Source organism: Crocodylus siamensis, chromosome 4 (genome assembly GCF_052110815.1).
Source record: "Crocodylus siamensis isolate JL-2025a chromosome 4, ASM5211081v1, whole genome shotgun sequence".
Classification (NCBI taxonomy): domain Eukaryota; kingdom Metazoa; phylum Chordata; order Crocodylia; family Crocodylidae; genus Crocodylus; species Crocodylus siamensis.
The window spans coordinates 112,797,566-112,810,382 of record NC_143398.1 but is presented as its reverse complement, the minus strand read 5'-3'; the positions used below and the strand labels follow the sequence as shown (position 1 = coordinate 112,810,382).

The 12,817-nt window shown below is 44.0% G+C and overlaps 1 protein-coding gene across 1 annotated transcript in view; it reads left to right on the top strand.

Annotated features, from left to right (window-relative positions):
- Positions 1–2,385: 2,385 nt before the first annotated feature.
- The window catches only part of NINJ2 (ninjurin 2), an 80,529-nt gene continuing 70,097 nt past the window's right edge, over positions 2,386–12,817 (top strand). Inside the window, exon 1 of the mRNA XM_090041103.1 lies at positions 2,386–2,649. Coding sequence (XP_089897229.1) covers positions 2,617–2,649 — 33 coding nt within the window. The 5' untranslated portion in view covers positions 2,386–2,616. The remainder of the gene's footprint in view (positions 2,650–12,817) is intronic.

Genomic DNA, 12,817 nt, shown 5'->3' with positions numbered 1-12,817 from the left:
CTGGAATTTCCCTTTGAGGCATTCCATCTTCCTCCCGTAGTAGTTATGAAAATTAAATGGAAATAAACCCATTTTGCGATCTGTCTGCTTTTTTCAGATTCATAGCTTTGCTATTAATATGAGATACAAAAATAATCTCTAAAAGAGATTTCGCTGTTTGAAGTTGTTTTATTTTAATGTGTTTGGCTCCAGACACTCCGAGGGAGGTTGCATACAGTCATTACTAATAATATGTTCCTGAAGAAAGACTCTTTCATGCTATCTTGGGAGAGGGTATTGGGAACTCAGGTTTGATTTAGGTATCTGGAAGGACACAAGGGTTACTGTAAGTTTTGCTTGATTTCTTCAGCTGTTCTGAGTACATGGTCTACAATTTTACTCTTTGAGATATCTCTCTGGAGAGCATGGCAAAAATTTCAGATAAGTACTGCGAGAAATTGATCTAAAAGGTGCATTGTTAGATATCTTGCGGTCTTGACTGAAATTAGTACTGATATTTGTCTTCTACAAAAAATGGTTAGATACTTCCTCCCTTAATACCACAGAATTATATTTTGAGCCTACCATGAAACAGGTAGGAGGATATCTGAGGACAGCAAATCTGTGGCAAGGACTCATGGGTCTTTTTTCACAGACCTGCTCACAAGAACAAGCATTACATGAACTGTCCTCAGAACTCATGACTTGGCTGAAAAGACAGGGTATATCTGGATATGTATATATTACCTATTAATATACTGTGCTTATAAAATAAGCTGAGCTGTGGCCTACTTTTACAGACTTTTTTAAGAAAAGCAACTTAGGACAGGTAATTCTCTGTATTAGTGTTTGCAACAGTTATGTCTGAAGGGAAATTTCTTATTCATATAGAAAGAGGTTCCAGTCAGAATGTTTCAATTGGGTAAAGAACAAATTGCTATGGTATATTTTATTTTAAAAGATTCTTACATATAATTTAAAATGCCAAATGGGAAGCTGCTGCAATGTCAGTCTGCTGTTATGGATTAGCATTCAGGAGCCTGCACTGTGAACCCCAGACCTTCCCTCCAAGAGTACAAGTTAACTGTCACTAACTTCACTGATACAAGTGTATGAGATGGATTTTCCAAATGATTGTTAAGTGACCTGTCGCTTCTTTAGATTGATGTAAACAGCAGTAATCTTTTAAGTGAACCAAGAATATGTTACAATAGCTTTGGAAGATGTCTACCTTTCCCATCCTTTCCTACAGAAACTATTTTTCCTGCTTCCCAATTTATGCCATGAGAAGAAAGTTGTTCAAGTATGTCAAAGGCCTGATAATCAAATGATCTGTGTTCTGTTCCTGACTCTACAACAGATATTCTGTGTAACCTTAGCCAACTGTTAACATATGCTGTAGTGCCTCAGCTTATCCACCTTTAATATGGGATCATTATGCCTATTTCACAAGGATATGATGGTGGTTGACCACTCGATGCTGTGCTGGCCTGCAAGGGTTTAACACCCCGCCTGTGGGCTGTGCCCAGCTGCCACTCCAACCACCATTCCTACTGCTGCCGCTGGGGTCTCTGGGTTCCCCCTCCTTCTGCCATCTTCCATTTCCTGGCCCTGCCCCTGGGGGCAGGACAGGGTGACCCATGGGAGCCCAGGGGGCTGCGGTCTGTGTGACAGGGGTGAGGGAGACTGAGTGTGGGAGGCACACACAGCGTGTAGCCCCCAGCCACTCAGAGGTTGGACAACTTTGCTTTTAAATGATGCCGTAGAACTACTAAGCATTAGTATTATTGTCCATAAAACTACTAATCACTAATACTATTGTGAGACAACATTCTGCTGGGAAACACCAGTATATCAGTAGCTTCTTCTGTAAGTGATGTCTGTTCTTTTCATAGATCTGGAGATAATGAAGCTGGAGCCAGCATTTGTAAAAGGATCCTGCACATATTACTTTCATGCTATATTCATTTTGGTTGCGCATATTTCTGTGTAAGGCTGTTTTTGGTCTCTTCTAACTTCTCAGCTCAGACCAGGTATTGCAAATTCTAGCCCTAAAGGTTTTGTTTGGGGTTTGTTCGGTTGGAAAGTCAGAAGTGACTAAATTTTGCCTCAGCCTTAATGACAGCTTTAGTAGAGCAGTGGTAAAAGGACATGCTTTTCCAGCCTTTACCTTTTCAGCCATTAGGGTTTCCAACCAACCTCATACAGTAGTCCTGGACAGGCTACAGAGTGGATCAGGACTACAGTGAAAGCCTGTACAATCTGTGCCATGAGCCCCATGGTACACTGGCTTCATCACAGCCTGGGTGATCTCACAGGGCTCAGCTGGACCCAGAGAAGTAGCAGAGAAATGTAATGAACAAGAACTATCGTAGCAAATGAAGAGAGATATTTGTTTCATGGACCATTCAGCCTCTGAAGGACAATAAGAATTTTACGTGCCACCCCTTCTTCGCCCCCAAGCAGATGCCTCATGCCAAGGCGGGCGTCCCACATCAGGCAGATGAATAGCAGGTCTGTTCCTAGCAGCTGTACTCTCCCATCCAAAGAAAGCATTAAAGACTCCCTGGGACTGCAGAGTCCAGAGCTACTGTGCAGTTTGCAGAGAGCCCAGGAAGACACCTTTTGAGCAAAAGGATGGCATCAGAAGGGGAAATCATCAACCTTCAAGTAAGTCCCTCTTGGGGAAAATACCAAAGGGAAGGGGAAGTGGGAGGGAAGAGGGGGGGCAATGCCAACCACTCCTGTCACTCACTTCTGTTCATTTTAAAACCTCACCGATGAATGTTTCTCCTGCGAAGAAAATCGAATTTGCAGTGTGGGGAGTGGACTCTGTAATCAACAGGCTTATTAGCTGCCTATTGTGGAAGGGGGGGTAAGATGGTTGGAAGATCATACTAGCGGGAACTACTTCTGTGGGGAGAGTGAAATAGCAGGGGCAGTCAGTGTCCAAGTCTGAGAAGGAGGCAGTGCGTATTTAACAAGCTGGAAAAGTTTGAGCCGCTCCCCATCTCACAAAGCCCTTCTGTGTTTGAGAGAAAGTGCTCCCAATCTTGGGAGGAGGAAGAGAAATAAATATAGCAAACAGTGAGAGAGAGTGAGAGTGCCAGGATTTCCTACAAGGAGTTTGCAGAGAAACAACACTTCTTGATAAAGCTCTTTCAGTCCTCTGTGTTCCTTTCTTAGTGTTTATGTTTTTAAGGAGCGTGTTTCTTAAGGCTCGGTATGTGGTCTAGGAAAGGGCAACTACTCAAGGGTTTGGGAAGAGAAAGCATTAGAAATGGAATGAAATCAAAACCCCAGATTAGAAATGCCAAATTTAAGGAAGTCCAGATTCAGATCTTCTCTTTGCAAGTGGCCTTTTTTTTAGGACTGGTCAAAGCACAGCCCCTAGCCCCTTTCAGATATGGGGAAGTTGGAACTGGGATCCATATTTTTCAGCTGGCCTCCATCTTTTTGATAATGGCCTGAAACAAATCCTCAGAGTTGACTGGAGCCAGACTTGGGGAAGTTTATTTCTGGGTCCAGATTTTTCTTCTTTGACTCACCTTTGCAATGCAAAGCTTCTGGTTATTGAAATCAATGGAGCTGTAATAGAGAGCACTAATTCCCACTATTTCAAAGTCTGGTAACAAGAAGTGGGGACTAGGAACCCTGACTCTGCAGAGCACAGAATGAATGACTGAGGCTGTGTCCTGATGCAGGCAGAGTCACAGGGTCACACCGGTGCGCCTATACATGTGCTCCGATGTGTTCTAATTAGAATGTGTTGGAGCAGACTCAATTAATCAAGTCTACTACGTGTTCTAACTGGAACACTCTAGCATCACTTCAGCATCATGTGTATAAGCCCCCGCAGGTTTAAAAAAGGCCACTGGGACTCTTTAACTAAAGCTCATTGAATGAACTTAAAGGGACAGAAAGAAGTAACAATTTTTGCCCAGTCTGGCCACAGAAAATAGTCTATAGCTATGACCAAACACAAATGCATGGATGCAGACTGGTTCAAAAATGGCTGATCGGGTGAAAATCATTGCATGGGGCTTCAGATGAAGATGTTTCAGAACCTAGCATCTTCTGTAATTTGTGTCTGCCTGCCAGCCTCTGAGCTGTTTTTAGAATGGGAGGGGGTAAAGGGAGCAGAGGGAATTCAGTTGGATTTTTTCAGCCCCTGCTAGGGCTCCAATCCACCCACCCCAACCTCCAGGGCCTGGGGGGAAAGAGGAGACTCCAATCCACCCACCCCAACCTCCAGCGCCAGCTGGGGAACCTCAAGAACAAGCTCCCTCTGCTCCTTTTCTCCCTTCCCATTCTGAAAACAGGGGCAGGGCCTGGAACACCTGACCTCAGAAAATAAATGAGCAAAGAAAGGAGCATGCAAGATAGCTCTGGCAGCTGCTGCAACTGGATGTTCCTAGGGAGGTCTGATTCCAGCAGAAAAAAGACAGGAGCAGCATTTTCTGAAATCAAGAAAAATGGGGTGAAGATGTTCCTATAAACCATGCTGGGAAAACACAGACAAGAAGTATAAACCAGAGACAATCTCAAGTCAAAGCCCTGCTTCATTAAACAATTCTGAGCTTCAGACACTTGTGGATCCGGAGTAACTCTGTGTTCAGATTTGAATTTTGCTCCTTGGACCCTTCTATAGCGGGAATGAAAGGGCAATTAAGGCAGCTTTCTGTCCAAGTGGTGGTGTGGGAGTGATGGATGACAGGGATTATTTGGGTCAGAAAAATTAAAATTAACATGTTTATTTCTGAACCAGGTAAAATACAGTGTGTTGCTAGCCAGGTCTCTGCAAACACCCACAAGAGAGACAGTTTACCTGAAATTCTCTTAATGGCACCTCGGGGGGATGTTAGCAAAACTAGAGTTTACAAAATATAGACAAATATTCATACACTCCTGCAGGGGTGGATCCAGGTGGATGCAGTGGTACAGTTGCACCCCTCCTTTGATTCCTGGTTCATCCAAAGTTTAAAACAAACTGGAAGTGGCAACAAGGTTTCTATTCAGGTGGCACTGAGGCAGACACTTGACTCATGGTTTATTATAATCTACCTGATTCTTCTAAACTCTTCATTCCACGGGGGTTAATCAGCCTCTCTACTTTTTTAATGGTCTTACCATAATCAAGCTATTCTTTCTTCTGCAATTCAGTTGTCTTGTAGCTGCTCCTAGTAATGTAGCTCCTACTTCACAGCCCTGCAGACTGTTTTTAACTTGAGTTAGAAACTTAACACAGGTGTGGAAACATTAACTCAGGTAAACATTAACTCAGGTGTGGAAGTAACTTCTGGTGAAGTATTGGATGCTCTGTCAAAATGCTCAAAAAAGGCTTGATCTTATTTTATGTATCTGAAAGAGATGTACATTTAATTCTAATGACAGTTTTGTGTATTTTACCTAGTTTATTGTGCTTTTAATACAAAATGTATGATATAGCAAATTAGTGAACATTCCAATAAAGTTATATTTATTTTTGCTTCAATCTTAAATTAAATAATATAGCCCTAGGCCTCTAACACATTAGTGAAGCTTCTAGTTCCTCTTTACCTGGAGCAAAATATGTGTTGTGTTATATGTGATGATGCACCACATCTTTCTTCAAAATCCTAGATCTGCACATGGGATCCTGCATGATTTTTACCAGGACGTGCCCTGAATGGTACCAGGAATAGAAAGAGAGTGTTACAGATTATGCAGCTGAGGCAAAAGAGGGTCTTCAGGGGGAAACAGCCATAGAACAAGAGAAGGGAAGTGAGAGACAAAAGAGAAAAAAAGAAGAGCAAGGGGAGGTTAGCAAATGTGCTCTTTAATTTAAGGAACTTTTCAAAGAACCTTTGGTTCTCTCTGTCCACTGGCTGCTCCTGCCTGGTTTACAAAGTATAGGTGCCTATCCTGCAGCTTCAAAATCTTCTGCTGATGTGGACACTCCACAGTCTGGAAAACTCCAGGGATCCTTCTGCTAAGTGAATCCTCTACCTGAAAGGAACTGCTGCATGCTATTAGGGTGGCTACCAGGAATGCTGAGGCACATTTTTAGTGCTTTAAATGTCTCCATTTTGCAAGCATTGTGTGCGCAAATATCTACCTCCTCCCTGATAGCATTTTCATGTTACATTTCACTGTGTTTCAAGACTACCTCTGACAAGAGAATTAAAAAAAATTTGACCCTCAAGTCTGTACTGAAGGAGAATTAAAAGAGGTATTTAAAATATACAAAGAGTCTAATAAGGAGAGATTGGTCCCCTATCTTTTAAGCTTGTCCCAAAACATGAGAACAAGGGCTTACTTAATAAAGTTAAAAGAACAAATAAAAGGAAATGTGTCTTCACTCAGCATGTACACAGGCTATGGAATTCACTTTCCCCTGGAGAAGATCATAGAGTCAAATATTATAGCTGGCATTAAACAGGAGTCCGGATAATGTTATAACCAGCACTAATGTTTACAGTTACACAAGCCAAGAGAGGAACTTTCAAATCTCCTGTGCATCAGTTGACCAGTGGTGTAGGGGAATGAGGAAGATTGTGTCCTCTGGCTCATGAAGTGCTGTTGAATGGATCAGGTGCAGAAAATGGGTATCTGCCAAGTGTCCCAACATAGGTGTGACAACTGCTTATCTAACAACAACTTATTTCCCACTCCCACTCTCCCCTGCCCCCAAACCTCTGTCCAGTGTATTTCAGAGGAGTTTATTTTTCAATTTTCACTTCTAAGCACATGCATAAACAGGCTAGAACTCAGTCCCTTTTCCCCACCCCATACCACAGAAACCAGTTCCATCTTCCTCTGTAAAGCATTTGCTATTGCCAGGAAACCAGACTAACTGGAGCACTGATCTGATTCAGTAAAGTAAATTCTGTTCTGAGATAACTGGGGATATTCAGGGTGGAATTAAAACAGAACCCCAAACCCCAAAAGAACACATTCTGCCTCAGAACTGGCTTCTGATAATAAAGTAATGGATATGCTGGAAGAGACAGGTTACATGAATTAGAGTGAACTAGAAATCACAGTTTCCATGAAAATCTATTCCAGTTCTGAATGGCTATTGAGTTTGATCCATCTGAACTGTTTTTGCTATCATGAATACCTATGTGAATGGGTTTAGGTTCAAAAGATGTTCATGAATTAAATGTTATTCATATTCTTAGGTGAACCAAGATATTTCTGAAGAAGGGTATCTGATGTTCATTATTTGTCATTTTTTAGCTTGCTGTTCTGCTTAGGAAGTTTGTCATTGAGAGAAGGAAGCAGAAATATTACTAGGGGTGCACAGATAAAAAATTTTTTGGCCGATATCAATGGCTGATTATTAACCAGCCATATCAGCCAACACTGATCTGATAGCCAATATGCAGCCTGGCAGCTTGGAGAGCAGCTTCTGGCCAGTAAGTCTATGGAGGGAAGGGCCATGGGGAAGGAAAGGGGCATGGGGGGTGCAGATAGAGGCCCCTGTGGAGAGGAAGGGAGTGGGGCTGGGGTAGGGGCAGGCACTGCCCAGCCAGGGGTGGGGCAGGTGCACGACAGAGCCATGAGCAGCTCATCTAGGGGGCATCAGGGGTGTGGAGGGGGAGCAGGTCCCTGCCACTGTGTGCACCCCTTGGGGAGGCATGGGGGGCATGTGCCCCCTGGATTTGTGCATGGGGCTAGGGCAGACTGCCTGCTGCGGGCTTAGGGCAGGGGCTGCACCAGCCTCTTCCCAGCAGGGGGGCTGGGCCAGGACTGTGCTCAGGGCGGGTGGGGATGGCAGTGCTGGGAGTGGTGGCTATGGTGAATTTTGGGGCAGCTGCAGTCCACTTAGTAGGTCCCCCTCCCAGTGGTACTACCGCCCACCCCGACTGCAGCCCCAGCCCAACCCCACACTGGGGCCCCTGGCCCCAAGCCCACAGTTTGCAGCCTGCCCTCACTCTGCGCACAAATCAGGGGGAACATGCCCCCCTGCCTTGCCCAGGGGTGTATGCAATGTCAGGAGCCCCCCCCCATGCCCCCAGATGAACTGCCCACAGCTCCACCCTGCACCCTACCCTGGCCCAGCTGGGCAGTGCCTGATGCCCTTGTCCCAGTCCCTCCCTCACCATGGGGGTCTCAATCTCCCCCCCCAATGTCCCTTCCCTCCCCCACGCCTCTTCCCTTCCATAGACTTACCGGCCGGACACTGCTCTCCATGCTGCCAGGCTGCATTCCTGGCCACACGTGTCCTGTGGCTGCACTCCTGCATGCAGCATTTATCAGTGACATTATTGGTTATACTGACCAAAGAAAGCCGATTGCCGATAATGTCAATTTGCCTTTTATTGGTGCCAATCCAATATGGACTAATGTATCAGTGCACGTCTAAATATTACCTTGCAGTTTGGATAATCGGTCACATGCTCTGAGTAACAAAGGATGAGTAGCCAAAGTGAAGAGTTTGGGAGCAGACCAAAGGTTGAAATTTGTTTTCTTAACTGTTCAGTTGCTCCTGGTGAATATGCGGAAATTGGAGTGTTTTTTTAAATAACCTGTAGCCCGAAGAAAGTGTTAAACTCACTTTATAGTTTACTCAAAATTGCTAGTTTGACCATAGCTGGGTTATATAATTTTAGATAGACAGACTAACAGATTTTGCTATAAAACTAATGGTTGGAACTTTCCCCAAACATCCAAAAAGTTAATGGAAAGTCCCTTGTACAACTATAAATTCTCTCTCCTGCATCCCACTTGCACACTGTGTTTGATGACAGAATGTATTGGGTTTGCTTTCAAGTGGGTTAGACTTTTATTTCTCTGTTTTTGTGGCTTTAACTTATGTCCTCAGACTGTGGCGTGGTTACAAGTTCCCTGCTTGAGTGCATATTTGTCTGCTCCTGCAGCAACAGCCAAGTTGTGCTTTCTAGTGCTGCAGGGACCTTTACCCCCATTCAGCAGTTTCCTAGAAATGTGACAATCTAATGTCACAATCCAAGCAGTTTTCTTGTCCCAGAGGATTTCAACAATGTCACTTGGGTTTTTGGCAATGATTATAATACTGAACTTTAATAATGATACTCTGCATTTACAATGACCCTTCCATCTGATGATTCTATATGCTTCACTAAGCTTCATTACATCCTTAGGCAAGGACGAATTATCCTTATTTCTTCAGTGTGACAAACTCAATCACAGAGGTTAAGTCACTTACCTAACAAACTGATGTAGCGAGTGGCAGTGCCAGGAATGCAATCTCAGAGTTATGACCCTGATTCCCTCCACTCTTGCTCTAACTACTGAATGTCACTCACTCAGTGAGATGTAGGAATAAGAACTGACAGCAAATAGTCACAGAGTAGGTAAAGGGCTGGGCAGCACATGCACAGTGAAAACAAAGCTCTTCTGAGTCAGTAGAAATAGAGAAGTGAAATGTATTACTGCACAGGGGAAAGGTCCACTGTCTCCTCCCCAGGCAGGAGGGACCTGGAATTAGCCCTGCTTTGCTATATCCATGCTGTTCCCCAGTTGACCTGTCACACTAATGCTAGAAGGCTTGAGTGTTCACTAGAGAAGGAGATATTTTGATAGTCAGTGCTAATTTGATTTTTTGTTCCATAATCCTGCTGTGATATTTCTCCTTACTCCTACACATGCCTTCTCCTACCCCTCCCTGGTGTGGCCAGTGTGCTGACTTAGACAGGGAGTGGCACAATGGAAACCTTTCTAGCACAAATTGCTTTTCCTGGATGGTGACAACACTGGATCAACAGTGAAGGAGACCCACAAAGTGCAAGAATTGTGGAAAGCAAAGAATACATGGAGACTAGGGGTCAAATTAATCCCTGTTGTAGCAGCACTGAAATTAGAGTCTGTCCACTAGGACGGGGTGGCCAAGTGACACAGGAAGCCTCTGTATACGGCATGTGGTAGACCATGGAGGGGACAGGCAGCACAGCAGCAGATAGGGCAGGGAGCACAGAGCAGGAAACAGAAAGCAAAGCAACCAATGGGGCAGTGGAAGGGGATCAGAGTGGCATTTGGAGAGGGTGTGGAGTTAGTTTGTGGCACACCTATTAAAAAGCTTGTCCAACACTGCACTAAGAGTTGATTTGGTCCCAGTGGCTCCCAGTCTCACTTCAGGGAACAACAATGAGAAAAAAAGTTCCAGCACTCTAATAAAAGCTATACCAGAATTCCTATCCCCAGGCACTCATCTAAAAATACAGTATCATCTGACTCCAGCACTCTTTCCTGCCCAGGCAGGGGGTTGGATTTCATGATCTGTCGAGGTCCCTTCCAACCCTAGCATCTATGAGTATTCACACCATATTCAGAGACTGTGCTCCCCTCTAGGAACCAGATTCTTTATTTCACTCCACCAGTACCCTGTTAAGTGTGCCCTCATCTCTTATCTCTTAGTTTGCATGTCCTTGAACAGGCATGTGCATAACATCAGTATGGCCATGCCTGCTCCCACTTTCAGTGCAAAAGAGCTCAGGCCCTTAAACACATAATCCTTAGGGTACAAGATCAGATCTGTGGGAAAAGACTGATCATCATGCATCCACTTTAGAATGTGTGTTTTTTTGCAACAACATCCAGCCTAAGTGTCATAGCTGTCTTACCAATGATAAACTCTTGTGAGACAGAGTATAACAGGAAAGGCAGATTATTGCTGACTGTGTCTAGGCAGCCGAGAGATAAAGCCACTGGTGATGGAGAGGTCTTGGCTGCTATAAGGCAGGAATATCAGGCTCCTATGCCAGTTTCCTAGTCTCACTGAAGGAGGTGTCTTAAATGGAAGGGTATATGGTTGCGGCAGCACTATGTTTCCTGAAGATTTGCCACTGGTAGAGATTAGAGAAGTCCCTGGACTATTCTAAAATCTACTGAGCCCAAAGTTGGAGGCACACATAATGGGGTCCCTCACAGCACATCGGGTCCTGCAGGAAGCAGCTTTAAGCCCAAGAGAAAAACAGGCCTTATGTAACCTGACATTGCATGGAAGCCAACAGTGCTGCATGAGCCTTATCTGTTATTTGTTGTGTATCTCTGCAGCCATCTCAGCTGTTTCTTCCATAATTACAATATCTCTGATATGCTAAATTGGAGGACCCTTGGAAATGCCCAGGACTGAAGGAAGTGATGTTTAGTGATAAAACAACTGGACGTCTGGTTATTTGTGGGTATCAAGGATTCCACAACACTCCTTGGTAGAGACAGTGGACCCTCAGCTAGTGGAAGTTAGCACACCTTTACTGTAGTCTACAGGGTTTTTCTAATTTGCTCATCTGGAGTACCTTATTCAGCATGTTTGCTCTGCTGTTTTGGCTGAAGTACAACTATGGCAATTATGCTATTGTCTGCAGTTTATGCACTTTCTTCTGGGTAACAATATTCTTCTTGACTTCCTGTCTTAAACTGCTGTGGGCTGTTAAAACGCTGCTTCAGTTAATAATTCAAGTGATAGATAAGGTGTAGACTTTGAGAGTGAGCTTATAAAGTGTTTTGTCAAAAGAATGCTACAATGCATGAATATAATAGGTTATAGTTTTTCTGGGCTGCCAAACAACAGGTCAAATAATCCATGGCCACCCCTAGCTGTAAAATTAGTATAACCCCTGCAGAGCAAGGCCAGTGCTGACAGAAGATATCAACCACTCACTATAAATGGCACAGTACACTTCCTCTCTGGTTTCTGTGAAGGGCACTTGCCAGTGTTATAAATCACTGATGCAAGAAGGCACTGTCAGAAAAAACCAATCCTGTAGATTTTTGAACTCAAATTATTCTAGTAATGAATTCAAACCTTTGAACTGCCTATAAAAAAGGGCTACTGCATAAGCAGCAGCATCTTGGCACAGTGGAAAGGCCCAACTATGAGCAAACTACTTTCTATCTGTACAGGTTTTAGAGTCTAAGGTCACCTACAAACACGGTGTCAGAGTGCCTCCAGGTACCCATGCTGTGATTCCACTGAAGTCCATTTCCTTCAGTCTGACATTTTTGTGATGACAGACTCTCTCAGAAGATCCTCCCTCTTTTGTTAAAACACTTTTCCTGAGAGCTATTAAACATTTATGTTGAAGTCCTGCCCAGAGGCTGTAACCAGGTCAGGGCCCCATTGCACTAGGCATGGTACAAACACATTCAGTGACAGCCCCTGTGCCAAGGAGTTTATGTGAACCCTTTCAGTCTTGACTAGTGCAAGGTTTCTCACCAGCTTTAACCAAAATGGAGCACAAGATGAGACGCTAAAGTAGAAGATGAACCTGTCCCTATTCTACATTGTCACACCAATTGATCTTGCTCCCATTATGTCCATACAAACCTGAGAACGCGGCCAGTCTACAAATAACCACCTCCACAAATTCTATTCTTAACAACCTCTACTCCCACTGACAGACAAAAACACTGCAAAAACTGTATTTGCTCTCTCTCAGGATTTCCTGTTCCACCTTGAAACCTGGAGCAAACAGGTTGGACCGTCTCACGACCTTAACAATGAACTGAGGTCTAGAACTAGACAATGGTGATTTACAGTCATCTCCCTGAATCTTCAATCTGAAGTACTAAAGAAGACAGCCATGAAGCTTTCTGGAGAAGAATCTCCCAGAGCCTTGTGTCAGAGGGATGGCAACAATGGTTTACATCCCCTGGTGAAGAAAGGCAGTGCTTGTGGGCAGCAGTGATCCCAGGGCATCAACACTAAAATCTGCCTATGAGATTAATGAAATGGAAATACATGATTTACCAGTCAGAACTCACTTCCTGGGACCAGGGGACTCTGAAATGCTTGGAGGCACATAGTGTGAAAAGCCACAGGAGAATGGGGAGAAAGAAAGCGTTTCTAAAAATGAAATGATTTTCTTCACTT